The following is a 27,703-nucleotide window of genomic DNA, read 5'->3' as shown; positions in this document are numbered from 1 at the left end:
GATACATTGGCTGCGTTCAGCAGAACTGAGTGATCACTAAGCGCTCACTGATCACTTTGTTCTGCTGAACACAGCCATTGGCTATCTTTATGTCGTTTAAAATCGCATCGAGTATTGAAACTCATAAATTCTTTTTTAATGTCTTAAATAACCTCATAGGACTGGATTTCTAGGTCAAACAATAAGAATATTTTAAACGGTGTATATTAAACTGTGTTTCTATCCATTGCTTCAAAATTATTTCTGATTAATGTAAATCAAATTGACGCGAATTAAGACGAATTAGCTCGTATTTAATGAAAATCTTGTTCGATATATAAATATAATCATTAAGAATTTTCTATCATCTACTTTAAGATCTTTCAACTTTAAGGATACAAAGTTGTGTGGAAATATTTCAAATCAGCCCGAGTTCATAAAAAAATATAATTACTCTCGAATTATAAATATATTCTCAGATTTTAGGAATACAGATATAGGTTATATGGAAATATAACCTATATGGAAATATAACCTATATCATAAATTTCATCTTTCTTACTGACAAATGTTAGTAGGAAAGAATAGCAAGGAAGGATATAGTATATTTTATTTAGATGCACTTTTACTGTTTCTCTGCTTTTTCTCTCTTTTATGTTTGTATTACCTACATGTACATTTGTTTTGTTTGAAGTGCAAAAAACACTCGTGACCCTCTGTAAGATGACGTTTGATAAATCAAATCTTAAACTTGCAATTTAATTTCCATTTCATATTAATTTCGTATCACTGAAAGGTATAATTATCTACTGCTATATATGAGCTCGTACATACTTATAAATTCGTTACATCGATACAAATCCGTTTGTACACTTCAAGTCCGAATTTGAATGGCAGTTCTCGTATCGTTCGGCCACCTTCGGCGCCTTCCGGCAAACGAGCCTCCGCTCACAGAAGTTCCTACCCCGCGTGATTTAAAAATGTCGTTAAGGTAATCGCTCAGTTTTGATAGTACATTTTGACAAGAAACGAGAAATATGTTCACATAAAAAGAACGATAAGCTTGTAATAATTCTTTTGATATAGGAAATAAAAATATCTTATGCAACGACAGCCAATAATTTTAATTATGTCTCTATCTCTAAAAAAACAGACTATTTAGTTTATTATTCTTATAGTCAGGTATATTTAGATACATGTCAAAAACAAACTTGAAATAAATTAAAAAACCGATGGTAACTTTGCGGTAAAATCGTTACAACTTTCAGAAATTCACTGATAAGAGATTGAAAGTCAGGCTGAAATTCAGGTTATCGAATAGGCATGAAAATGAGTCTGAATATTAATCGTGAATATTAATAAAAACGATACAATTGAGATAAGATGAGATAAGATTCCTCAGTTAATATATCCATATTGTTCTTTCTTGCCGTTAAAATATCAAAGTTAAACTCAACGATAATATGAAAAGAATATTCGATGAATAATCAACAGGAATTTCTATCGTACGTAACGAATGAGAGCTTAAACTTCCCGCGGAAGGACACTTGCAAATACATCATGGCGCGGCAGCGCCGCTTGTAGGTGTAACGGGTGGACGCCGTAGGCAGGACAACATAGCCGATAAAAGGACTCGTTTCTCCGCCGGGATATATTTTGTTGCCTGTATAAATTTCATTTTATTGGACGCAATGAATCCTTGAGGACGTTAATCGAGACACAACGGGATACTTCATCTATTCAATACGAGAAAAGCCAAGGGCCATTTTGATCATTGCATAGGACATACTTCGGTGAAAAATGTCACAGGACGACGTTGGATTTTTGTACAAAACTATGAGTAAGTTGTAACATAATTTTCGAATAATTTGCGTTCTGCTAGAAGGTAATGAATGTTAAGCTATTTGAAGCAAAGGATTGCCTTAGTCAGTACTGTGAATTTTTGTCATTGCATAAAACCTTCATGAAAAATAATTTGCAAAAAATATACAGACAAATAAGTCTCTATTTTTTTTCCATTTTACCAGAGGTATTTAAACTCAAGAAAGTATTTTGTTTTACTGTGGAGCATTTGTATGTGAATTGTAAACAATATATATATAATCTGATAATAGGAAAATAAAATTAACAAGATTTATATGAGCTTTTTTCCAATGAATATTGACATATAAATTTTTTGTTTGTATAACATATTTCGCAAATGTAAATATTCTGAAAATTATCTAACAATAGTTATTTTTCAACTAAACATTTTTATGTTTAATATATACTTGTTTGTCATAGCTTAAGATTAAGTCATATATACTTGTTCTTCTATTATCACATTATTCTGATATCATTTAATACTATTATTATGCTTGTTATACAATTGCTGATAGAAATTATTAGTTAAATATCATAAATAACATTAGAGAACACATTCATTTAATATGCATATTAAATATACATTGTTAAATATACAACATTATGAAATATTTGCAACAAGTATATATATTACTTGTCTATTGTATTCCTCTATTATTGTATTCATGTATGCTTGTATATGTATGCATGTGCATGTAATATATGAGATTTATTAGTTTCTATCATTATTATTATTATTATTATTATTGTGCACAATCTATTATTACTAAGTTTATATGTACCAGCAACTGCTTTATGATAATAACAACCTGATTTGTTATTTGTGAATATACAGTAATAATCATAACTGACTAGTTTATTATTATTGCAACCTTGTTACTAACACGCGTAAAATTAACCTAACATATTACCGGTAACACGGTCGCGCGCGCGTGCTTGTGTGTATGTATACATATGTGTTTTATATGTGTGTTACAAGGGACAGTTTGATGCATGTAATAGGAAACTTAGATACTGTGAATCTATATGGTGTATCAAAGCAGAATTAAGGATCAGCAGTGATATGAACTACATAAAAACATTGATAATTTGTGCTATTGAGAATACTTGAACTTCAATCAAAGATACTGAGGAAATTGAAAATATCATGACTAGTCCATGTATGTGCAGGAGAATTAAGTGCAGACATAACCTATAACTGTTTATACACCACCTTTTGCACAGAAAGTTTAATCTAATATCTTTCATTTTGATAGTCAGCAATAAATATTATAATATATTGCTTATTTCTGTACAAATATGTGACAATAGTAAAAGTATTTTTTTTTTTCATGAAACACATAGACCGTGTATATATAAGAAATTAAATTATTACTTGCAGTTGAGAGGGATCCTAAAAAGAGGAAGGTGAAACCAGTTGAATCAGCGCAACAATCATTATTAGATTTTGACTTAGGTGAAAGCTCTGATGATAGTGATTTTAGAATTGAGGATCATTCTGAAGAATCAGATGATGATTCGGTAGATTCCAATGATGTGGGAAAAGGTGAGTTTATACTATAGAACTATATTAACAATTGTTAAATTGTTTTATGTACTGTACTAAAAATCTGTTTATAAATTTGCAAAATTTCAATATGTCAAAATATATATATTATAAGTTAATTTTGAATGAAGAGTTAAAGAAATTTTTTTATATCTTATATGAATGATAAAGAATTGTACCAAATATTCTTTATAGAAGAAGAAGGTGGATCTGAAGAATCTGATGATGATCTGCTTGAAGATCCATTATTAAGAGGAAAACACAATGCTAACTTGACTGTAGGAGATATCATGGAACAAGCACGTCAACAAGCTCTAAAGAGTGGTGTCTTTGAAGAGAAGCTAAACAAAATGCTAATTTGTTGTGGTTGTTTGGGAGACAGAAGTGATGATACAAACGAGATTGTTGAATGTGATGGTTGTGGAGTTAGCGTTCACGAAGGTACATGTCAAATTTCAAAATATAAATACTCATAATTTTTGCTATTTATATATTTATTAACAAATGTCAAATTTTGTAGGCTGCTATGGCGTATCTGATGTAGAAAGCTTCTCCAGTACAGACTCCTTATGTCAATCAGCACCATGGTTCTGTGAAGCTTGCAGTGCAGGTATTGAAGATCCATCATGTGAGCTCTGTCCAAACAAAGGTGGAATTTTCAAAGAGACAGATGTTGGAAAATGGGTGCATCTGGTATGCGCTCTTTACGTGCCTGGTGTTGCTTTTGGCGAAGTGAGTAAATTTCTTATAATATATCTTGTGTAATTATATTGTATTGTAATTTATGTATTACTGTGCACTTTAGGTAGATCGATTGACAAGTGTAACGCTATTCGAGATGCAATACACTAAATGGGGTGCAAAGCAATGTTCTTTGTGCGAGGATTCTCGCTATGCACGCACAGGCGTATGCATTGAGTGCGACGCTGGATTGTGTCATACGTATTTTCACGTGACTTGGTAATAATCACTAAAAATACATGTTGATACTCCTCATATTGTTATTATTTATTATTATTGTTTTGTAGCGCTCAAAGAGAAGGTTTACTATCCGAAGCGCACAGTGAAGAAGTCGACCAAGCCGACCCGTTCTATGCACATTGCAAGTTGCACTCTGACAAGTCCCTTGTTCGCAGGCGTAGACGTAACTTTTTAGCTTTTCAATTGCGAGTACAGCAACGGCAGCAAATGTTGAAGCAGCCTAATCATTTAGACACAGATGAACATCGCAGGATTGAAAGAAAATTAGGGAAACATAGGCATAAATATTTAGCACATAAAGCTTCGCGTCCACCTCCATGGGGTAAATTGATCTTTCTTCTTGAGCATGTTTGCATTGAGTAGATATAATAATTACTTTATAATAATATTGCATTCATTATTCCATATTCATTATACAGTACCTACGCAAAAGATGCCACGTTTACTGACTACGTCCGCATCTGCTTGTCGTCAACTAGCGCGGAAAGCCGAACTGATGGACGTAGACACAACTGCCTTGGAGGCGCAAGAAGCTCAAGTGGTGGCGTTGGTCGATGTTAGAAAAAAGTGGCATATCGCTCCAGCTTTCAGTGTAGAATTTATTGGTTATTACTTGGATCGCAACTTGCGCGTAACATCCATGAAAAGACGACTACAGGAGCTTCTCGATATAAATTCACAATTATTAAACGAAGAACAAAAGATGGAGCAAAAGTACAAAGAAGTGAAGAAGGACAAGGAAGAGCGGATTCAATTAAATGTAACGTTGAAAGAAAAGATAGAGATGTATCATCTGGTACTTAAAACCGCCGGTTACACGAAGCCTCTGCCGCTGCTGGCGGACCTGCTGACTAAGCCAAAAATAGCACCTACACTTGGTCAGTCGCATTTTTGACTTCACATATTTATCAAATATGATAAACGCTCAATAAATATGTTGTTAAACGCAACAAATATACTGTATTTTTCATAGGTACAGGAACAGGAGGTACATTAGGTGTGCCAACGGCAGCTGCCTTGAAAATGGGAGTCGGATTTCCACTGACTATGGGTAAGGGCGCCGAAGGTGCACGCGAAGGTAGAGTGTTGAGCAGCCAAGCGCAAGAACAAAATCACAAAGGCGAACTGACTTTGCGACACCAGTGTGGTATCTGCAGACGATCGACCAATCAACATCTTCTTGCCAAGTGCGACACGTGTCATTTGCATTATCATTTGTCTTGTTTGAGTCCACCTCTATCACGGATGCCCAAGAAAACGAGACTGATGGGATGGTACGTACAAAAATATAGATATTACACTCGACATTTCGAATACTCTATCGTTAATGTATATATATGCAACTGCTCTTAAAAAATGATCTCTATGTCGTTACATACTGTAACTTGCAGGCAATGCTCAGAGTGCGATAAGGAATCCTCAGGCTCGGAGGTGGAGCACGTAGACACCTCGGCACCGCGTAAATTAAGACACTGTAAGGATGACGCAAATATGACGCTTACACCGCCACAGGAAACACAAACAACGCCGAGCACACCTACTACATCGAAAAATTCGTCCATTACCAGCAGCGTGACAAACGTCGCCGTTCCCGACACGCTCACGACGCCAAAAGTACTCATTTTGTTATTTTCTAAAACAAAGCAACACACCATTTAATTTGATAGTATCAATATATGCAAGAATGTATCGTATCCACAGTTAACTATTAAACCAATGGGGCCGCAACCGTCAGTCGTAGAACCTGCACAGATAGCTGAATCGGCATACAACCAACAATCTGTTAATAACATTACCATAACAGCAAGAGCAGGTTCGCCGGAATATATGGTAGCTTCAGCAGACGGAACGGAATCCGTTTCGCAGAGAAGTGGGAAGAAAAGGAGGAGGTATATACTGAAGAATCCGAGTATATACAATCCATTCTATTGAACTAAAATATAAAATATATATGAACTTGCACCTTATAGGGAAAAACACAAGAGATACACACCGGACCCGATAACCGGGATCAAACAAAGGAAAAGGAAGCACAAAAGGAAAAGTTTGGATATCGAAAATCCAGAAGTTCAAAGCCAACCGGAAGTTCACAGGAGGATCACGATAAAGGTATCTGTATTCATTTCTTCTCTGTTTTATCGCATTGCTCATACTAATTCGAACATTGACTAAATCGTGTCATCGAACGCAGATAAAACCAATTCCACGACCGGAAGGCGACGTAGCCTCTGAATCAAGCCCGCAAATGTTTGTGGCTACTTCCACGAGTACCGAAATCACACTGCCGCCGCCGCTTCTGCCGCCACCGGTTGCAAACGCGCCGCTACCGGGGAACGTATCTGTGAATAGCAGTAGTCGTTGGACGACAGGAACTGCGAAGAAAGGGAAGGACACGGATCTTTTGACGCAATGCAACGTCTGTGATACTCCCGGTACCAATCAGAATCTCGTTATGTAAGTATTCTGAAACTATATGACGCAGAACTGTAGCTCAATATCTTAACGAACTTCTTCATATTGCGAGTTCATCACCTCTGTTCTAGGTGTGACGAATGTAAGAAGTGCTATCACTTCACTTGTTTAGATCCTCCTGTGAAAAAGTCTCCGAAAAGGAGAGGCTATTCGTGGCACTGTGCCGACTGCGATCCTAGTGTAAGTTCATAAATTTTTATTGCTCGTAAACGCCAATATTTTTCAATATTAGATTAATGTACTTTCTATTTTGTCTATATATCGATACATAGAAATCCACAATAAATAGCCGTACGATGTGAAGAGCTATTTTCTTAGATAGGCATTCCTTTTTGTCTTTCTACCTAGCATAGTTCTCGCACACGATATGAGTGCACACGATATATTGTGGTATCTGTAAGACAACGATATTTTCTAAGACACCAAACGATAAATAAATCAGGACAATTACACTTACACTGTCAACAGATGCTTGTAGACAATAAGTACAGATATGACAAAATGAAAAGTACTTTGATCTGAAACATGTATACGAATAACTGACTGATTTGGTTTCATATTGAGGTGGATTAAATAAGAAAATATATGACGTCATCTTAAGAGAACACCAAAAATTAATATTCTAGAGAAATGGGAACGGAAATTTTGTTTCTTTTTGTCTGATGCACAAATTAAATTATATTTATTTTTTTATGTGATTCTCTGCAGCAGACTAGAAAATAATACGTTGAAGTATTCTGAAGTCCGTTTTGAGTCTTCGAATTTAATATTGTCAATGGGGATATATATCACTGGCACATAAAACGTAATAAAAGAAAGAGATTTTCATGGTAAAAATCTTTCTTTCATTTCAGGCCTCTGAATCTGAGACTTAATATCAACAATTTTCTATCTGCAGCTACAATTCTACGTTTATATAAATAAGGCATTCACACATATACACAGAGTATCTCGTTACAGAGTTTTTCTTTTTATGGGATATATATGAAAGTATAAAGAGAACCCGTTTTTGTAGTTAGAAAGAAATGAATTTTGGAAGTTACTAAAAATTTGTCTTGAAAATAGGCTTTACTGGAGGTTTACGTTACATTATAACGTAGTTCGCGCTACTCGTTTTCTTTTTTTTTTTTTTTTTTTTTATGAATTCTTTTAACGACTTTTTCATCATAATGCTTTGTAGTTTCATATAACGCGCGCATTCTTACGTAAAGAATTACTAAGTAAATTGTAGAGTAAGAAATAAAAGAAGTGTACAAAAGAGAATATTTTTACATGAGGCAAGAAGACATACGATACTATTTTAAATGCAAAATTACAAAGCCTGAGATGAGCAAAATAATTTATCTACATCCGATGCTCAAGAAGGTATTAACACACGACAAGCAGCTTATTATTTTCACAGTGTGAAGTCACTGCGTCTCTATATTATATTTAGTACGTTCTAAGTCTAAAACTATTATAGTAAATAAAAGTTTAATGTAATTATCCGTTCCTGGTTGAAATTTTTATAGGTTTACAAAAGAATTTTACAGTGTCGAAGACAGAGGCAGCACTGTAAATTATATTATGTTACTCCGAAAAAATAGTTTCTTCATTTTGTCCTGCATAAATCCGTTTCTGAAGTCCGCCGCATTCATAGGCGGTCGACCAGATACTATCACCTTCTTTACCGAAATCCAACTTGGGCCTTTACATGTCACGATTAATGCATTACTTTTTTTATCAAATCGCACGAAACCTGGAAGAGTTTCTCACATTAATCACGCACTCTTATTCAGAAATAATTACATTTTCAGATAAATAATTTTTTTCCTAGGAATAAACTGAGGGTTTAAACAACGTTTCAATTGTTGGAATTAATTTAGTGCCACACTGAATCAGTACAGGGGTAAATGATAACGATCAATATCACCTGGTACATCATCGTCCTCCGGATTTGTTCCGTCAGTCGATTTCGACACCTGCCGAACGTCAAACAGTTTTATCACTGTATCACCGAACTTGGTCGTTAGCGGATACAATTCTAAGAGACCGCGGTGCAGATCATACACATTCTTCGCCGTCATTTCGTCCCACTTGACCAAAGAAATCTTTGATGTAACTTTAGGTGCTACAATGTGTATAATTGTCAAAAAATATTAATAAGAAAAAAATTCATATACTTTAAGTACTGATTAAATTGTGTTTTTGTAGTACTATAGTAAAAACAAGTTACCATATGTTATTCCTATCCTTTCCTGAGGTCTCAAGGATGATATTTCCGGTAGTTTTCTTACCACGTCAACTAGTACATCAGCTCCTATTTTTGCTAACTTTGCATACACTTCCGGTAATGTTTCATCTGCATGAATATCTGTTCTCTCCTGTGCTATTATCTCTCCTATATCAAACCTGAAATAACAGACCAATGCATATAAAGATCCATTTAAAGTTTCAATTTTAATAGTGTGATCCCAGATAATATCAGGATTATGATGTTCTTTTCATTTTAAGAGAAAATATAAAGTAATAAGATATCTTATACATCACACAACACAAGAGAATCCAATCTAATGTCACTAACCAACTTGTATAAATTTATTACTTGGCATCTCATCGTGTTTCTAAAAATTACATGCAGAAAAATAGGGATTTTAAAAAAGAAATTATACTTTTCTGGCATTATTTTCATGATTGTAATTCCTGTTTCTGTATCACCATTAATTAAGGAATAGATTATTGGGGCTGCTCCTCTCCATCGTGGCAGTAAACTAGCATGAACATTTATCATGCCACTGTAACAATAGACATATATTAAAATATTATCTACATTTGTGAAGATTAATAGAACAACTTACAATGGAAAAGACTTGATGATATTTAATGGTATCAAATGACCAAAGGAAACAACTATCCCAATATGAAAGTCCTGCGGGTTATTTTCAAGAGGCCATCTATTAACAACAATTTTTTTCTCCTCTGCGTATTTTATAATAGGATTCGTTTTCTTTTTGTATACCGACACAACTTCTAATCGCAATAGTTTCTTAGTTCTGCTATACAGAAAACAATTTCAGTTTAACATATAATAAATCCAAGAAAACACCATTATTTGTAGATAAAAAAATTCCAATGTTTAAAAAAAGGCTGATATTCTTGGAAAATATATCTTCTACAAGAATACAATAATTGGAATAAAAAATGAATTATGTCGATAGAATTAGTTACTAACTATTCATTGTACAAACTTCGTAGACTCTCGAGAGCGAAATTATCCGTCCCGAAAAATAATACTCTCCATTGTCCACGTGTTGCAGAAGAATGTAATAGTTCTTTTCGAATGTTATATGCAGTATACAAGGAGGTTATCTCACATGATTTCACATTTCTCTTGAATGTTGTGAGTAAGTATGAATATTTCTTTATTATACGAGTTGGTAAATTAATATTCAACATATCGTCGTATCCTCACATTGAGAATTTATAGATATTAACATAGCCACTATCGAAATGCCTAAACGTTCGTGTAGTTATTGGCATTACCTCATCATTCCTTATGTGCATCTATGTATGTGTACATACATATATACACACACACACATATATATATATATATATATAGTAGAACTATATCATTACCATATAAGCAAATACAAATGTTTATTCTATAATTTTAACGTTTCTTTATTCAAGATGAATATAATGAGAAAAAGTTGATAAGACATAGCAGCAAATATGGGAGTTATAAATAAAAAAAAATGTAATATTTTTTGTAATATCCTTTATTACATACATTTGTTTTAGACTTTACTTCGCATTGGTATGTAACGAATTAGTCATTGTTAATAATTACGTGAATTAGCATTCTTTTGTATAAATATTTTTGTGATGTTCCTTGTTTAGTATAATTGCTATAATCGACTAAATACAAATGTATTACAAAATAATCTGAATGACACTTTCTAGGCCAAACTTAAAATATTGCTCCTCAGAATATGTTTACCTGGATAATTGAAAAAGAAAACGTAATGTATAGTAATAAATATAGATAGAATGGCATTAAGACATTTTCTTTTCCAAAGACCAGGATGAATAAAATAACGATCAAATCATATCCACAAAGTAGATTATGACTAAGCGAATACTGTATAATTTTTCTTTCAACTATCTGCACTTATATGAACTATAAAACTAGTTTGAATTTTATAACAAATTTCCAGCAAAAATGTTGAAATTAAACAATAAACGATTTCTAGAAAAAATCAACGAATGACAAATTATTTTAGTTATTAATTTAGTTTAAAAATCATGTGTACAATAACTTTACAAGTTTCTCCAAATATATCTCTCATCATGCTAAACTCAATATATGAGTACAAAGAACTTAATACATAAAATACACAAATGATTTTCGATATATAGAAATTTATTTATATAAAACTATTTTTTTAATTCATTTTTTTTTTAACTGAGGACTTATAACACGAATAAAATTCAACTGAAGCCTAAAGATCTCACATTAAAATACTATCCATTGAACTTCTATAACATTGAACTATAATACACGATTCTTTTCTATAATTATTCTATTTTCTATAATTATAATTTTAACAGGAAATTTCAGTATATCGAAAATCATCTCCATGTCGGCGAAAAATTGAGATTGTCCTAATTAAAACATTGTAACATATATATAGCTGCCGGGATAATAATTTAGATTCTAAATATACGATCAATTAAATTTGCCTTTTCTAATAGCAATGCGGTTATACATTCTCCCAAGAGCGCTCTTACATATTCTTACATCGTTGAAATATTATATAATGAAAAAGATCCACATAAAAATATGAAGGAACATCCAATGTACATAATTTGTATTTTCGAGAACTTCAATTTGTAAAAAATATTGCTAATAATCAACGTTTTGATTAGATCAAAACAATTTACATGTAGATTGTCCAGATATACTGTAACAATTTCTGGCATAGTTCATACGAATAACGCGACATTATTGAACACGATTTGATATTACTTGAGCCTTACATTCTCTTGATCGATAGGAATTTGTGAGAATGTATCAATGAATCACACCTGTATAATTTTCTTTTCCAGCTATTCTCATTTGCACGTGTTCAAATGTGTTAAAAAAAGGGAATTACACGATTGAGATATCGAAAATGTGTATTACTTATCTGTATGTAAAGTATTGCACTAAAAACACCTGTGATTCGCTATGACATTATGGATTATAAGGTCTCTCTCGTCGGATTCGTCACTTCGTGACACACACATTGGCAGTTTATATATTAATGATATGCCGTTTAAAAGTAGATCTATCGTGACACGACGAATGATAGATACATCGAAATCTTATCTAATTGTAACCCACTCATTGGAAGTGCGAGCATAATTATATTCATCAAGCAGGTAATTAAATAGAAATATAAAATCTATCTGTTAATTCGTCCTTTACTGTACATACTCTATATTAACTTGGCACTTGTATAGCTATACGAAAATAAGTTATATCTGTAATCGATGTGTAAGGAAGAGGGGCTGTGTAAGATCACTTTGCGTGGTGCACAAGCTTCTTAAATCTCGCGGAAGCAAGCGTTCGCTGTATAAAGAATGGATAGACACGCCATTATGCTCTATATTATACTGCCGATGGATTCGTTTTTGTCTCGAGTGACGCGCAAAGTAGACCGAGCGGTGATCAGCGATTTTAATGCAGTACTTCACAGAAAAAAACATTTCGTTTCAGCAAGCACATGATATGCATCCCATTAATTTCGCGACGCTATTACCGAAAGCGTTGCCGAACATTATCTTTATACGAACAGCACAAGGACTCTCTCTCTCTCTCTCTCTCTAGATATTCATGTAAATTTCGCTCAAATAACCGATATCGGCGAGTTTTAACTCTGAAATCAACAAAAATATCATAAGACACAGTCCATTACGCAAAAATTGCATCAGTGAACTGTCGAAACCTCTCTCTCGTCCGCACTGCTTACGTATGTTGTAACTTAAAACATGTGATTCGGTCTTTCTTAAAAACTCGTAAAAGAAAGATAATCCTCAGGCGGATACTAAACGTACGATGTGTATCCTCGTATAAAATTAACCTTTTCCTAGGAATCTGATCGCTATACCAAATCAGATTCGGAAAGGCGTTTGTATAACAAGGCCTATTCGTTTAAGACACTTTTAAGGGAGCAGACGCACAGAAAGCATGTTCCGTTTGGGTTTCGTCGGTTCTGCTCTATGAAAAAATCTCGTTTATATTACATTAAAATAGATAAATTTTCTCAACTACTTAATTCCTTCATTTTATTCGTTCGCGTCCACTTTTATAAAAACCTATAAATGGCAACTTCTCTACTACTTTCACAGCAGCTGTAATACCTACTTTTTTGGCGAGTTCAGTAATCTTACTCTCTCCTTCTCCTCCTCGCTGACGAAGATTCTAGTAATTACTATATCACCAGTGCTAAGCGTTTGGCAGGCCACGCTAGTCACGGTAGCTGCCCGCGGGCTATCGGTCTTATCTTGACAGGAACAGACGCACTTAGTAGGAGATGCCTCTGTACTGTTGGCGGAAAGCTGATCAGTCGCAGAACTAGTGACTGCCGAGAGTATGGCTTCCAATTTCTCAATCTTCTCCAGCCTATCCATCCGACCATCCGAAAGTATCTCATCCACCATCTGCATCGATTCCGTCAAGCTTGGAGTATCGGTATTACGCGGTGACAATATGCCACCTGAAAAGCACAGTTTTAGAGTTAAACAGTGTTCTTTAGAACGCTGAATTAGCGAATCTCCTTGACGAAATAAATCCTTACTTAGAACGATTAACTACAGGAATGCTTGATAGACTTCAGACTTTTTCCTATATTTTAATTCTATAAGCACTAATGAGACGTTTCTTTTCGCAGCGTAATAACTATACCAGAATGAGAATTCTCCGAAGTGTAACTTTCCATGCTGGGATACTCCACGTCGTCCGTCTTATCCTCGTCGTCGTCGTCGCTACTGTCGCCTTTATCCTGGCCCATATTTTCTAACTTCTCTAATTTCTTCGCAACTTTGTAGCTCCCCTTAAGCTTCTCCTTTTCGTCCTCGGTAAGATCCAAGTAGCGAAGCAGTCGAATCTCACGATTGCTCAGCACGATATTTTTGCTCGTCGCTTCTTCCATTCTTTTCTTCAGATCTGCCACCTCGGTCTCGACCTTTCGCTGCTTCTTACGTGCTTTCACCTCCGCCGGTCTTATGTGCATCTGAATCTGTTCTTCGCACAATTCCGCAAACAGACCTTGTATCTCCGGCTTGATAAGTCTATCAGTAATACAGAAAGAATCATTATTAAAAATCTCGTAGTGCTCGTTGCTCAATTAGCAACTTTGCGAATATTTGTTAACAAAAGTACACGTACCTTGACATAGCATTATAAACTTGAGGTACAAGACTCAGGACGTCGCTGCTCGCATAAATCAGCATGTCGCGAGTCATCGGTCGCCGGGACCAGTAGCGTTGATCCTTACGGTAAATATTCTTCAATTGTTCCTTAAGCGGATTACATGGAGCACCATAATGATCGCACAGTGTATTGAGATTAACGTTTTTAACTTTGTACACAGGCTTCCCCGTTTCTTGAAACTGTAGTACTGCATGAGCAGCCTATATATGTAAGATATTATATCCTCATATATAACGATTCATGTACAATATATGAAATAAATATATGATAAATCAACATAATTACGAACAAACATGAAAAAACGAGGGATATTACCTGTGTATCAAAAACGTTCGTCAACATAATTTTAAATTGATTGTACAGATTGACACTGTCGTTCCTACAGTCATGAATCACCTGCAAGAACAAAAACGATTAAAATAATTGATAGAATATACAGAGTGTCCCAGGCTTTACCAAGCAACTTTAGCCCATTACAAAAACGAAAGTAAAGAGAGACAATGTCACTGTTATCTGTAGAAATTGAAAGAATGTTGGAATCTGAATAGTCTGTAAAAATCTTGTGACACTCATTTAAAATGTGTTACGTTACGATAACGATACGTTACCGTGATGTTATCGTGACATGTTATCGTTATGTAATGTTACCTTAACAACATTCTTATGTTCCAGCAGCTTCTGAAGACCTCCAGCTTGAACGAGACTCGGACACGTAAACAAATCGAACACGTACGCCTGACCGCTCATCGTACCGATCTGTACGAGAGTCAACTGTCCCTTGACGCCAAGATTGATGCCTTCGCAGTCGAAAGAGATGACCACCTTGCCGTCGAGAGGTGGCTTCCGAGGATTTATTATATCTTCTATGATCTGAAGACTGTCTCTCGGCGTCGCTATCACTCTGGTCTGCTGCAGCACCTTCAGTTTCCAGGCGTCTCCCATCTGTGCGGTTTGCAAGCTGCGGTCACGTTCTGTGTTGTCCGCCAGGGTTTTCATCACGAGTGTGTTGATCCTCTGCTTGAGAGTCTGCTGCTGCAAGCTCACCGGTGGTGAGTTATTATTGCTTTCGACAACAGGCGGCGGTGTGTACGCATTCTGCAACGAGTTCGGCTGAGCCGTGGCGTTGTTACAGACGTTCTCCGGCTGCGAAAATTGGATTTTGCTCGGTGGGATAATCGGCAGCGCGTTCATGTGCGGAGTCGAGCTGTTGTTGCTCTGACTGCGACCACTGCCGTTATTCAAAGTCTTCGTCTTTGCAGCTAAACCCGTTGCGGATTCCGGTGCTATAGAAGATTTCGACCGGCTTATCAACGTCACCAGGTTACTCTGCACGTGAAACGTGTCCGGGAACATTTTGATGAAGGTCGACAGATCTTGTGGTGTTTTAAATATGCACATCCAACTCTCGTGAGAAAACTTATCATTGACCATATTGTACAGCTGGTCAATTAAGATCGGACCCTTTTGCTCGATGCACATGCTGAAGAAGTCCAACAGTTTTGCCGTAACCTCCGGATCGATCGGAATATCTGGCTCTAACTCCAACAATCGCTCCAGCTTCATACCCTCGTATTGCTTCAGTATCACGTTATCTTCTGTGACAACGAACGCGTCGGGATATTTGAGGAGAAAGTCGCGGAATTCCTTGTAGTGTTGACCGGATATATGCCTGACCTCCGGTGAAGCCTGCGATCGATGACCCAGGAGGCTTTTAATAGGCACTTCGATGCCCATGCCGTATTGCACCAGTTTATTCGTAAAGTATTCTACAGCCTCGCGGGCATAATCGCGCTTATTCGCGTTCTTACTACCGCTCTCCTCCTCCACGACTGGTTGAAACGTATTGACAGACACGTAATCGCCGTCGATCAAGAAGAGAGCCGGATATTGCGATAGAAACTTCTTAAGGCCACTTTGTGAACCTCCTGCTATCTGCCGCATCTCCTTCGTAAAGCCCTTAGCCCCGAACTGACAGCTTAGATCGTGCAAAGTACGTGGGCCACCTTTGTCCATCAATCGCTCAAAGAAGAAAAGGAGCGTCATATTCCTGATCGTCTCGTACTCCGAGCTATCCATCTTTAATGAAATTGTACCGAAATTGTAAGAAATTTATATTTGTATAATCTCCTCAATGTCAAGATGCTTCCTGTAAAAAGAGAAGCAATTAACTTTAAACAATTGACTTAAGACGAAATAATTTATAAACATTAGATTGCCGCTTAATGTATTTTCCACGGGGGGAACGTGAATCGGCATTTTTCACTTATCAAACATTGAAAACAAAAGATGCGAATCGGCGTTATTCAGTTTTTAGACGTTTATATTTATTTGATGGTTTGAAGAGTCAGAAGAAGATCAAAGGTTGCAACCTAAACTTTTAGCTTTACTTTATGTGCCCCTTATTACGACCCACCAAGATAATTGTCCAGCAATACACGACAGTACATTTTAGAGAAAATTATTGGTAAAGGAAACTAAAAATATCCATGTTGGAAATGTCGCATGTATGCTCTAAATAAAAGAGAGAGAGAGAGAGAGAGAGAGAGAGAGAGAGAGAGAGAGAAAGAGAGAGAGAGAGAGAGAAAGAGAGAGAGAGAGAGAGAGAGAAAGAGCAAAACACGATATATATTTGTAAATTCTGCTTAGAATCCATGTTTTAATAATTACCATACTAAAAAATATTATTATTATTAATGTCATCAATAATTGTACCAACCAATTTTTAATAAAGGATTTCGTTTAATAAAATATTTACATAGTTTCGAATAGATGCGTGCATATTTCATACATATCCCAAAAATGTGCAGGAACTGAGACTTAATCCGTTTCACAATATACTGTCAACAATGTGTTAATATTTTATCCACAGATTTTAGAACATTCCATATATTTCATACATTATTCATGATTTATATATAACTTATAAAAAGCGAACATATTAAGTTTACTGTGAGCATATATTTGTTTTATGAAATATATACACCCATGAAAAATTTGATGATAAAGTATTAAGAAAACTTGTTATTATTTCCAGAATATGTGAAATGTACCTTACAATTAATAATGTACTTACAGTCATAGTAAAATTAAAATACCAAAGATAAAGGCACATTACTAGGCTAGGATCACCATCCCTTAGTCATGCCTTTACAAAAAATATATCGAGCATTTGTTGACGATTGATAGTTATGATACTATTGTTGAGATTGAGCGATTTCCAATTGAACTGAATTTTAATTGTGTAGCCAGCATAATGGAGGAAAAGGCAAATCTAGAAAAACATGATCTAATCGTAATTTTACATATAATCTAATCATATCTTACCATAATGGCTATCTTAAACCTATCTATATTGTCTTATTGCATAATTATTTTGAGAAACTTACTAAAGAATTAACATACCTTAGCTCCAATGTAGAAGTATTTTGATAATTATAATCTACCTTCAATCATTGTCAGTTGTTTCTACCAGAAACAATGCATTATAAGATCTTCCTCCTCCCCCACCTGTGGATAACAATGAATGTTGACAAAAAGAATTTAAATTAAAGAACAATTAAGAAAACTTCTAATGGCAATGGTCTGATGCAACAAATATGTACATCTTATTCCATAATTAATGATGAGAACGTTCATAGTTTAAGTTATAAATTTGATCATAAGGAAATTCTGAACATATTTCGCGAACAAGTGTCATATCGTGTTTCATATTTGGGACATGTGCGTTCACACGATCTTGATATCATGCGACAGCACTCTCTGTTACGGCGCAGTCCATCTAGACAGCTGGCCTTCAGGAATAACACTTGTAAATTTGCGTCTCATTAAGAGAAGACGACGGTCGTAAGAAACTTGTATTTCTCGAAAATGTGATTTTTATAGGTCACACGGTTCACGTTTCTTCTAATTGACGGAGAAGCGGAAAAAAGAACGGCACGAATTTTGCTATCAGTCGTCTAGAGGATCTGGGTGATCCTATGATCACATTTTCCTCACCGACTCGCCTTAACGACACTCCTCACAGAACAAATATCGCGGCGTACCTTGGCAGCAGAATCGTAGCTAACCCCAATGCGATCTACTTATTCTTTCATCCATAAAGGTATATCCAATGGATTTCTTCGCTTGGGAGAGACACCGTCAGAGGGATCTCTGTGTACAATTGACGTTAGCGACAAAAGAAAGAACCCTGCCCCAACAACACGTCACGCATCTCATTACGTCCTTAATTAGAGCGATCTTGCTTAACTAGGCGGATTTTTACTTCTTAACAATAGATACAAACCAAAGGCCACTTGAATCTCCATTCGATTATACAACAAACAAGTAAAAATTAGTCTGGTAAATTGTTCGATATTCTTTTAGGATATACATAAAACTAAAAAGTTCATTTTTGGTCAAAATAAATAAATTAAACAGGTAATGACTTAAGAAGAAATAATAATAACAAGATGGTTCCAAAAGTATTTTACAGATTAAAGTCTCTAATTTTTCTAAATATATTTGTTTAATTTCTACAAAAATGATTGTTCAGTATTCAACTGAAAGATGAGGTTCGAAATTGGGCGGACGCTATTCTTCATTTAACTTGCTGTAATTGGTGAAGAAAGACGAAACAATAAAGGCTCGTCTACAATAGCTGTAAGAGTAAGGCTGTAAGGCTGTAACGTAAGCTGTCAGCGAATGAAAATATTTCATTTCGTGCCTTGCAACCTTGGCTGCGTTCCGATATTCACTGCCAGCACTGAAATTCTATAGTATACGTGACACAAACTATGTATTTTCAGTACTGGCAGTGAATTTCGGAACACAGCCCTTACAGCCTTACTCTTACAGCTAATGTAGACAAGCCTTAAGACTTCTATTGTAGACGAGGTATTACGGCCATTGTAGGCCACGCTTTATTGTTCTGTTCTTTGTAGCTGCACTGTTGAACTGGTGCAATAAGTTAAAGTGAGACAAATATAAATTTTCTCACTCTAGCTTATTGCACCAGTTGAACAGTGCAGCTACAAAGAACAGATCAAATATTAAGCTAGTGGCACACGATGCTTGTGTTCATACTGGATTGCTTGTTGGATGAAAATACTGCATTCTGATTGATATATTTCCGAAAATGGATGGAAATGTACCAATCAGGATGCAGTATTTTCACCCAGCAAGCAATCCAGCACGAAAACAAGCACCGTATGCTGCTAGCTTTATTAATGGCTGCATTCCGATATTCACTGCCAGCACTGAAATTCTATAGTATACGTGACACAAACTATGTATTTTCAGTACTACGCAACCTAAAGATTCAAGCTACAAAGTGCTTTACAAAGTGTCACTTTTGTCAAAATATATTGAATTTCACCTATTTTCAAGATGTTTTAGGAACCTAGAAATTTTCTTTTCTATCCTAGAAATTTTCTATCTGACAATCGGGATGTCCGACAGGTTTGCCGTACGACACATGTAACATCAGGCCTGGTCTACAATAGGTGTTGTAAGCTGTAAGCCGTGAGAACTGACCAATTATAGCCGATTATTTTTGTAATAATCGACTGTGATTCGTCAATTCTTACGGCTTACAACTTACGACACGGTATTGTAGACCAGGCCGCAGTTTAGCGTGGATAGAAGCGCGTGGCAATTGTACATACACGCATGCGCTACCACGTACGATTGTGTGGCTGACACTTTGCCAACGAAACTCATTTGCGCATACTCCAGCCTGTTCCAGTTAGCTACAGTGCCTTTCGGAGTCAGGCAGTATTGTTGTTGTTATTGTATTGTCTGCAGTTGTGTACTGTACGGAGCTTTTATAATTACAATGTCGTCTGGCGGTTGGGAATTGGTCGGCAAGAAGAAAGACAGGACGAACGGCAAGGTGAATAAGCTCACAAAGGCTGAGAGGAAGAAATTCATTGAGAACGCGCCGAAACTCGAGGATTTCTGTAAGTCTGTGTCCCCTCATAACCTGCTATCTGTTGCCTTTCGTGAATTGCCTTAATTTCGCTCCGATTGTCACAACCTTATTGATTCGTTTACGGGACATCGTTATAAAAATAGCACGATCAAAGCGTCACTCGACCAGTCAATCGTGCGTGAAATTTTTAGAACGCGTGGGTCGCAATATGGTGCTGATGCATATTGTTCGCGAGCGATATTCATCTGCTGTCGCACTTTTTTACTATAAAATCAATTACAGATTTTATTGTGACATAAAACAAAATTACTTAAAGTTGCAATAATTTGAAATATCTCAGAGAATAGTATTTTGTACATTTATTAAGATAAAGCTTATAATCTCAATAGAATGTTGATGTTCACACAAATAAATATTTATTGTTATATTGAACAAATAAACTGACTGAATATGTGATTTTAGTGCCACTGAGTCAAGTAAAGACGCTGTATGATAATCTAGATGGTAACAAGGAGACCAAGAAATCTCCTAAAGCAAAGGAACATAAAATGAAAGAGAATGAAGAAAAGAAGAAGCAGCAGCAGCAGAAGCAACAGCAACAAGCTGAGAAGAAGAAGCAGGAGCCAAAGGAGAAACCACCGAAAAATATAAAGGATGCATTGAACGCAGTAAGGCTGCTGTCAAAATTTGGAATAAATCTTAGATTATGATAAAAATTCTCATAAATAATTATATATTACTTTGTGTACCATCTTTTATTAGTAAGTCATTTACAAAAATTTCCAGATTGATATAAAAGAACTCAATAATGTACTGGCTACTGCACAAGCCAGATATCCTGAAGCTCCATTGATCTGGCTGAAAGACCTCGCAGCATTCCTCAATGTTAAAGTACCCATTGACAAAGAAGACGCAATTTTCTCAGGGAAGCCCAAGGATTATCCATTGAGTTTAGTACCTAAGGCAATCTCTTCTACATTAGAACATGTAGTAGAAATGGCAGGCCAACAGTCCGCCCAGCATTTCTATGAGATTACTCTCACCTCCATGGCTACTGACATGGTCAAGGGAATCCCTGTGGTTGGTCACAAGATATTTTTGCAGCTATTGGCACACATAAATCCTGAGATGACCGCCGCAAACATTCCTAAGCTAATTACGATAAGAAGCTCTTACGAAAATAGGAAGAATGTTGGCTTGTCCCTGCTATGGGCTTGGTCCCAGGCTGGCAGGAAGAATCTGGCGGTCGGCCTGAAGATCTGGCACGAACTAATGTCGCCGATGCTGGACATGAAGGGCTATGCGAACTATGTCGTGCAGATCTTGAATGATTTAGTCTTCGGCCACGACAACGTCCGCGATCTCAGTCTAGATCTATACCTGGACATCATTGCAGAGACTTACTCAAACAAGTTCAGCAACCAACCGGCCAATTTAGCGGTAGAGATCAGTACGAGCATTGATAAGTTGAGAGTAAGTAATAAGCAGCAGGTACAAATCATTGCTGAACATATCTCGAGTGTCGCTTTGCGCATTCAAGCATCTCGTTTGCGAGAGCCACTCTCGACGCCTGTTCAAGCTCGACTCATCTCAATGCGACGGCTGGGCGTAAGTGCAGTAAAACTTCACGTCTTTTACAGTCGATAGTATTTAAAAGCAAGGACATAAGTTACACGAAATTGTTCGAAATGTTGCTCGGAAAAGTAACGCCGAAGTCATATACGGACTACAGATGTGAGATAATCAAGGCCCTCGCGGATTGCCTTGTCACGGAACCTCGTTGCTTCGCCATATGGGGTTCCATCTACCCCACGTACTTGTACCAATCCAGTCTTCTCTTGCAATATATTGGTGAGTATCCGCAATTCCTTGCGCACCGCAATTGCAAACTGAATCACACTGTATTCCACGCAGAATTGTTTTTGTAGATGCGAATTTACCTAGTCTGCAGCCGCAGCTCAGAACCAAGCATTTCAAGGAAACCCTCGCGATTTTCCAAAACAGTAACGAGAAATGGAAGAAAGTTAAAGACGAAAACCTCGCAAACACATGCAAGGTTACATCTCAGGTGAGTGTTCCCTCGCGCATTATCGCACGATTTTATCGGATTATAAGACACATTACGAGTCCAAATAATTTGATAAATCGGTTCAAGAAGTACTATGAAGTGTTTCTCGAAGCGATTTATCAAATTACTTAGTCCCGTGATGGTCAGATAAATTTACAAGTGAACCGCAAGAAGTGCAATGGCTTTAGGCAACATGCACATCATCATCATCTAACTTTGATTAACTAACTTATCACACCCGATAGTGTCGCATCTTATCTTTGTACACATCTTATCTTTGATCGTGATCTGCATTGTTCCGCAAGTTCACTGCAGTATGAACGTCCGTCCTGTGCGATACGCTTATCTTTTGCAGCTGATAAAAGAACAATTGGCGATACTCGTCCAATAACCGCATTGCGTCGACGTTTTTGGAAAGAAACTTTTTCGTCCGTTATCGCCTAAGAAATGCAAAGATAACCCGTCTGTCGAACTGGTGAACAGTCACGTTATTCTCTTTTGTGTTCACAACACGACTCCCAGTGGGTAAATGTATTCTTTTTTGCTTCGGCTGCAATATAAAGTATAGAAGAAAGTTTCAAACGCATAGTGCTTCGCATAAAAGTCGTGTTCGCTGTGCGGGCTATAAACGTGCAGTGAGATTGCAAGTGCGACGAGCGAAGATTGCCAGTCGCTATTAAATCCAGTTACGTCGTAAATCTCGGTACGTTGAATCCACCGCGGGGCTGTCCCCGGAGAAAGAGAGATCGGGTGTATAAATACACTTGTCCGTCACGCTTAATGTAACAAGCTCACGTGCCTGATGCACTTAACACAACTTGGCGTATCGGGCGATATGCTTAAATGAGCGCATGAACAAAATTTATTCGCCTCGATGAATAGATGGACAATTAAATCTAGAAAGCATCCCTCTCGCTGAATTTTCTTCATAGATCACGAAAGTTGCGCTTGTCATTCGAAAACTTTCAATTAAATCGTGGATTAAACTAGAACAAATAAAAAAAATTCCACACATTTAAACTTAAACTAAATATTATTTTTATATATATGCTGCCCGGGCAGTACAAAATATTTCTACAAAATGTTCTTTAAGACATTTGGAAGCTTACATTATCCAGATGTAATCTATCCAATGTAAACTTGGTTACACGAATCTGCATTTCATTTCTCTGGTATAAGAATTTCGTCAGAATAATTAAAAATTTTTCATCGATAAAAGTATACTTCGAAGGAATTTTAATCAAGGCAAATTCGGAATGCGAAGCAACTAGACGCGAACGCAGCTCAAAAAAAACTTCGCGCGGAAGTTCTGTTATTAATAGCCGAGATTGTACAATACTATTTGGCGAAAAGACAGTTTGACGAAGACAATCTCCGATAAGGAAAGCGCGTCGTAGTCACTCCATGTGATAACATCGTCGCAGATCAAATCCGTAATTATACCTGTTGCGATTTTCATTCGCACGTAACGAACTGGCGCGCTTAGTGCGCAGTACGTAGTCGCCTCTGAATCATATATCGTGATCGACAACAGAAATAATCACGTGATCCACGTAACGTCCTTAATCCTGTTATAAATTCTGTTTTTCTAAACCCGTCGCTGCTAATGTACCGCCGGTGTTCCTGTGAGATATTTGTGTGATAAACATCACGCGCTTCGTGGGCGCGAATGATTTGGCTGAATCGATCGAATTCGAATCGGTGAGATCTATCCAAAATTCATCGCCTCTATAGGTGTACAATCAGCAATAGGAAGGGTAACTTCACCATCCGTTCGCGCATACATGCATCTCGCGTTCGAGTCTCTCCCTCGTTCTTTCCTTCGGCATCCGCGAGGAAGAAAAAGCGAAAGAATTTAGCATTTTTGAAAAGAATTTGCGAGAGAGCAAATTCCTCAGCCGGTCTTTAACCAGCGGATAGCTAACGGAGGCTGTCATTAAACAGCTGCTGTGAGCTGTGAGGCGCGCAGCTCGGACGATTTCGTTGTTTTTCGGCGACGGGGGGCGGTCGCCGAGGCAGCGGCGCGCGCTTGATTCGAACGACGTGCACGCATGTACGCAGCGGTACGCTCGACAGGTTAGGTCGCTTGTGTCGGGAACGAAGCTACTGGAACGGTTAGACTATTGATCCGCGCGCGCTCATCGCCCCCCTCGCAACGCCCAGCCGTGAGCAACGACGACACGACATTAGCACCGTTCGTTCATCCGTTTGTGCGTTTTTCTTCTTTTTCGTCGCGGAGATCGACGGAAGCCAATAACGAGCGTGTCGCGTCTTCGGATTTCCACAGGTAAGATCTGGTGTTCCACGTGCGTATCCTGTGTTCGATCCGTAACCTGATCTACGTAGTAAACGTCGATCATACGCGCCGCGCGAATTATCTGTGAACGAATGACTGTGCGGAATTGATAATTCGTTAATTGCTCGACACGCGAATGGTACATACCCTTTCAGCGCGTCAACGACGACACAAGACGCGTCGTTGATCAACATGTCATCCAGTCGAATGATCTGAAATGCCTGTTGAACGATCACTGATGATTAGTTATTGCGCGTCAAGAATTTGTCCCAATTAAAATCGAAAGTCAAGATCTCTAACGCGAGCTATACACGATTTCTCTTTCACGTTATCTCATGTTAAGCCAAGATAAATCGATGTGTATGTTGCAACATTTCTATTGTGCACATCACAAATAATTTAAATGATAATAATTAGGACCAGTATCCTTGGAGGAAAAAACCAACACGACAAACACCAAGAATCTGACTCAATCCTTGTTATCTATTATCACAATTGTCTGTTATTCTTTTTGTGTTTATCATTGTTTTTCAGGCACTATTAAAGAAAATGACTTCTTCCACACGTCGTGGCTTTCCCTGGGGAATAGGTAGCCTGTCTCTCTTGCTACTTATCAGTGCTGTCATAATATATGATGTACAAAAACATGGCTCTTTTGAAGGTAAGAATCTCCTATAGTGGTATCAATTCACACACATCTGTAGTATCTGTTACTTATCTCTTGTGTCATGCTTGCTTGCTATCATATTTCTCTTCAAATTCTGTCACTTATAGTATTCGTTGTATGAATTAGTTAAATTGTTCAGAAGAGAAATAATTTTACTGAACACATTTGTACATTCATAATAGTGTGATTTAACAAACCATAATATATGATTGATGAAAATATTCATTGTTATCATATCTTCTCTCTGTACCATGTCTCTATATTGCTTTCATTGTTCAGTTTCTCATTCATTTTTTAACTGTTTAGAAATATAAATAATTTTTTTTTCGACTGTACATCATTATTATTTATATATTTATAGCATCCCAAATTGGAATATTTGTGAAAACTAGTGGAATCTCAAAGTATGTAGAGAAGGCATGGACTACAATACAGTCGTATTCATCTGCGGGACACCAGACAATTAAGAATAGTTCAGAATATTATAAAGCTGCAGTTGACTTGTGTGTGCCATATGTTAAATTAGCTGGTGATGTCTATCTTGTAGTAAAGAATATTTCAATTAAAATTTATAATAATGCTTTAGTATATATCGAGAAGAAAACACCTATGGTTTTGGATACAGTAAGTAGTGATAAGCATTAGGAATATTCTGCTGTAAGTGCAAGATGTAAAATATTTCGTAACAGTCTTGTCTCTTTCTTTTCTCATAGATTGAGCACTATTTCCCAGGAATTGTAGATCAGATTCAATCCCGAAGTCTTCAGGCATTAGAATTTGTGAAAGTTTCTTTCGCTCTGATTGGAGAGAAAGTCATTGAACATTCCAGTGCAGCAGTAGAATGGTTGGGTAAAAACGTCTTCGTGTAAGTCTTTTGAATCACATACAGGATCTCCATGTTGAATACAGTGACTATAAATTTGATTTATCACTTCAGAGGTAAACTTAGCCCTGAGAATCTCGGAGATTACGCTGTATGGACGATGCGCACGACACTATCATATGCGAGTGAAACGTACAACTGGGTGTATGAAAAAGTACAGACTCTCTCTCCATGTCATAAATATTAAATTCGTCAGTTGTTCTACGGCGATTGCGGTAATGAGACAGAAATCTGCCTCTTCCTTCATACGTCAGCATTTATTATTTATGACACCAGAGTCAAGGAGTTGCATTAAACCTTTTGAAGATCACGAATGCGTCGGCCATTTTACCTGTGATATTTATTAAAAACAAAAAGAGAAAAAAGAAGGAAAGAGATATATATTGTCTTTTGGTCTGTGGTCTTGACAAATTTCGTGAATTTCTAATAAATACGAATAATCGTAGACATTCTCTTTTATTAAGATACTTGTGACGTGGAAATTATTCAAGTAATCCAGATAATACGTGTTAGTCTCTGTGTACGGCAGACTAATATATTTTGTATTTTCGTTTATAATGAATTTTGAAAATAGTGATTAATATATTCAATGGCTGAGTTATTAATAAAAGTACCATTTTTCGTAACAAAACTTGTAGATACAATAAAGAAGGAATGACCGAAGGTGCAAACTTTTTATAACGATTAACGAAATAGTTTAACATCCGGTGAAATGGGTCGTAGCAATGACAACAGTGATATATATATTCATAGGAATAGCAGAATAATATTAATAAATATAGCAATAATAATAATAATAATTATGATAATGAGATGACAGTAATAATAGCGACAAAATACAATAGATGAACATGATTATGACAATGATAATATTTTAACAAGAATATATTAAAGTTTTACATGGGAAGAGATCTGTGGACAGTGACAGCCACCTCCATAAAGCTACGTCTGTAAAAATTAGTGTCATCTTCTCTTGCGACAGAGAGAGCGGCGGTATATTTTTTTTGACATTGGTTACGTTCAGCAAACACAGTGGTTGTCAACTTTCAATCAAGATCATCTGTGATTAGTATGTACTTATAGTCTGTTCTTTTTCAAAGAACTTCCTGAACTGGTACATAGTACAATAAGTTAGAATGAAATAAAATATATTTGTCTCATTCTAACTTACTGCACCAAGAAATACAGCATTCAAAAAATTCTTTAGAAAAGAACAAACTGTTGATTTCAATAAGATTTGCACTTTTTTTTTAGTGCAGTTTATGCAATTTTAATGCAATTAATTCGAAACACAGCTGGTGGTCTAATGAGAGAACTTGTTTTCGATTTATTCCCAGAAGTTAAATTCTCTTATTGAATTATTGATTACGTTCGAAACTATATAAATGGAAGTGTTCAAATTATATTGAAACAACATACAATATCGCAAATGTATATACTTTAAATCTACCAATCACAACTCTCAAAGTTGATCACTCAACCGCTATTCGCTGAACGCAGCCATTGACTGCCAGCAATTTTGTAACGGTTGTCAACTTTTGAGTAAAAATCCTGATTGGTGTATATTTTTAAATCCAC

The 27,703-nt window shown here is 36.5% G+C and overlaps 4 protein-coding genes across 8 annotated transcripts; 2 read left to right on the top strand and 2 right to left on the bottom strand.

Annotated features, from left to right (window-relative positions):
• The first annotated feature begins 1,548 nt into the window (after positions 1–1,548).
• LOC105188049 (PHD finger protein 14) lies at positions 1,549–8,885 on the top strand. 2 transcript variants are annotated; one of them, XM_011149283.2, is made up of 14 exons: positions 1,549–1,819; positions 3,224–3,388; positions 3,584–3,829; positions 3,909–4,120; positions 4,194–4,348; positions 4,417–4,691; positions 4,789–5,247; positions 5,343–5,643; positions 5,761–5,983; positions 6,071–6,258; positions 6,340–6,478; positions 6,561–6,823; positions 6,913–7,021; positions 8,658–8,885. In XM_011149283.2, exons 1-14 carry the CDS (start codon positions 1,780–1,782, stop codon positions 8,661–8,663), a joined length of 2,781 nt encoding a protein of 926 aa, XP_011147585.1. In that variant the 5' UTR covers positions 1,549–1,779; the 3' UTR covers positions 8,664–8,885. The 2 variants fall into 2 exon arrangements, with proteins under 2 accessions (XP_011147585.1, XP_011147584.1); XM_011149282.3 differs by lacking the exon at positions 8,658–8,885 and adding an exon at positions 7,696–8,326.
• On the bottom strand, positions 7,942–10,310 carry LOC105188048 (methionyl-tRNA formyltransferase, mitochondrial). The gene is made up of 6 exons (XM_011149281.3): positions 10,053–10,310; positions 9,679–9,876; positions 9,493–9,615; positions 9,057–9,232; positions 8,754–8,951; positions 7,942–8,579 (listed from the first exon to the last, which is right to left on the bottom strand). The coding sequence occupies exons 1-6, from the start codon at positions 10,274–10,276 to the stop codon at positions 8,401–8,403; spliced, it is 1,098 nt and encodes a 365-aa protein (XP_011147583.1). The 5' UTR covers positions 10,277–10,310; the 3' UTR covers positions 7,942–8,400.
• A 2,162-nt stretch (positions 10,311–12,472) lies between these two features.
• Positions 12,473–18,504, bottom strand: egl (Egl_like_exo domain-containing protein). Of its 4 annotated transcripts, none has more exons than XM_011149277.3 (8): positions 18,344–18,504; positions 17,703–17,807; positions 17,374–17,571; positions 14,949–16,446; positions 14,616–14,696; positions 14,256–14,500; positions 13,773–14,158; positions 13,229–13,584 (listed from the first exon to the last, which is right to left on the bottom strand). In XM_011149277.3, exons 4-8 carry the CDS (start codon positions 16,374–16,376, stop codon positions 13,229–13,231), a joined length of 2,496 nt encoding a protein of 831 aa, XP_011147579.1. In that variant the 5' UTR covers positions 16,377–16,446; positions 17,374–17,571; positions 17,703–17,807; positions 18,344–18,504. The 4 variants fall into 4 exon arrangements, with proteins under 4 accessions (XP_025155009.1, XP_011147579.1, XP_011147581.1 ...); XM_011149279.2 differs by lacking the exon at positions 18,344–18,504 and adding an exon at positions 18,297–18,318; XM_011149278.3 differs by lacking the exon at positions 18,344–18,504 and adding an exon at positions 17,903–18,118.
• A 1,497-nt stretch (positions 18,505–20,001) lies between these two features.
• Tmem214 (Transmembrane protein 214) lies at positions 20,002–27,698 on the top strand. Its single transcript, XM_011149284.3, has 9 exons — positions 20,002–20,239; positions 20,674–20,879; positions 20,998–21,684; positions 21,852–22,062; positions 22,140–22,279; positions 25,110–25,236; positions 25,604–25,866; positions 25,956–26,107; positions 26,180–27,698. The coding sequence occupies exons 1-9, from the start codon at positions 20,116–20,118 to the stop codon at positions 26,310–26,312; spliced, it is 2,043 nt and encodes a 680-aa protein (XP_011147586.1). The 5' UTR covers positions 20,002–20,115; the 3' UTR covers positions 26,313–27,698.
• Positions 27,699–27,703: the final 5 nt, after the last annotated feature.

This window comes from Harpegnathos saltator, unplaced genomic scaffold (genome assembly GCF_003227715.2).
Source record: "Harpegnathos saltator strain DR-91 unplaced genomic scaffold, Hsal_v8.6 scaffold103, whole genome shotgun sequence".
Classification (NCBI taxonomy): Eukaryota; Metazoa; Arthropoda; class Insecta; order Hymenoptera; family Formicidae; genus Harpegnathos; species Harpegnathos saltator.
Note: the sequence above shows the minus strand (reverse complement) of the source record. Positions and strands in the feature narration are given on the sequence as shown.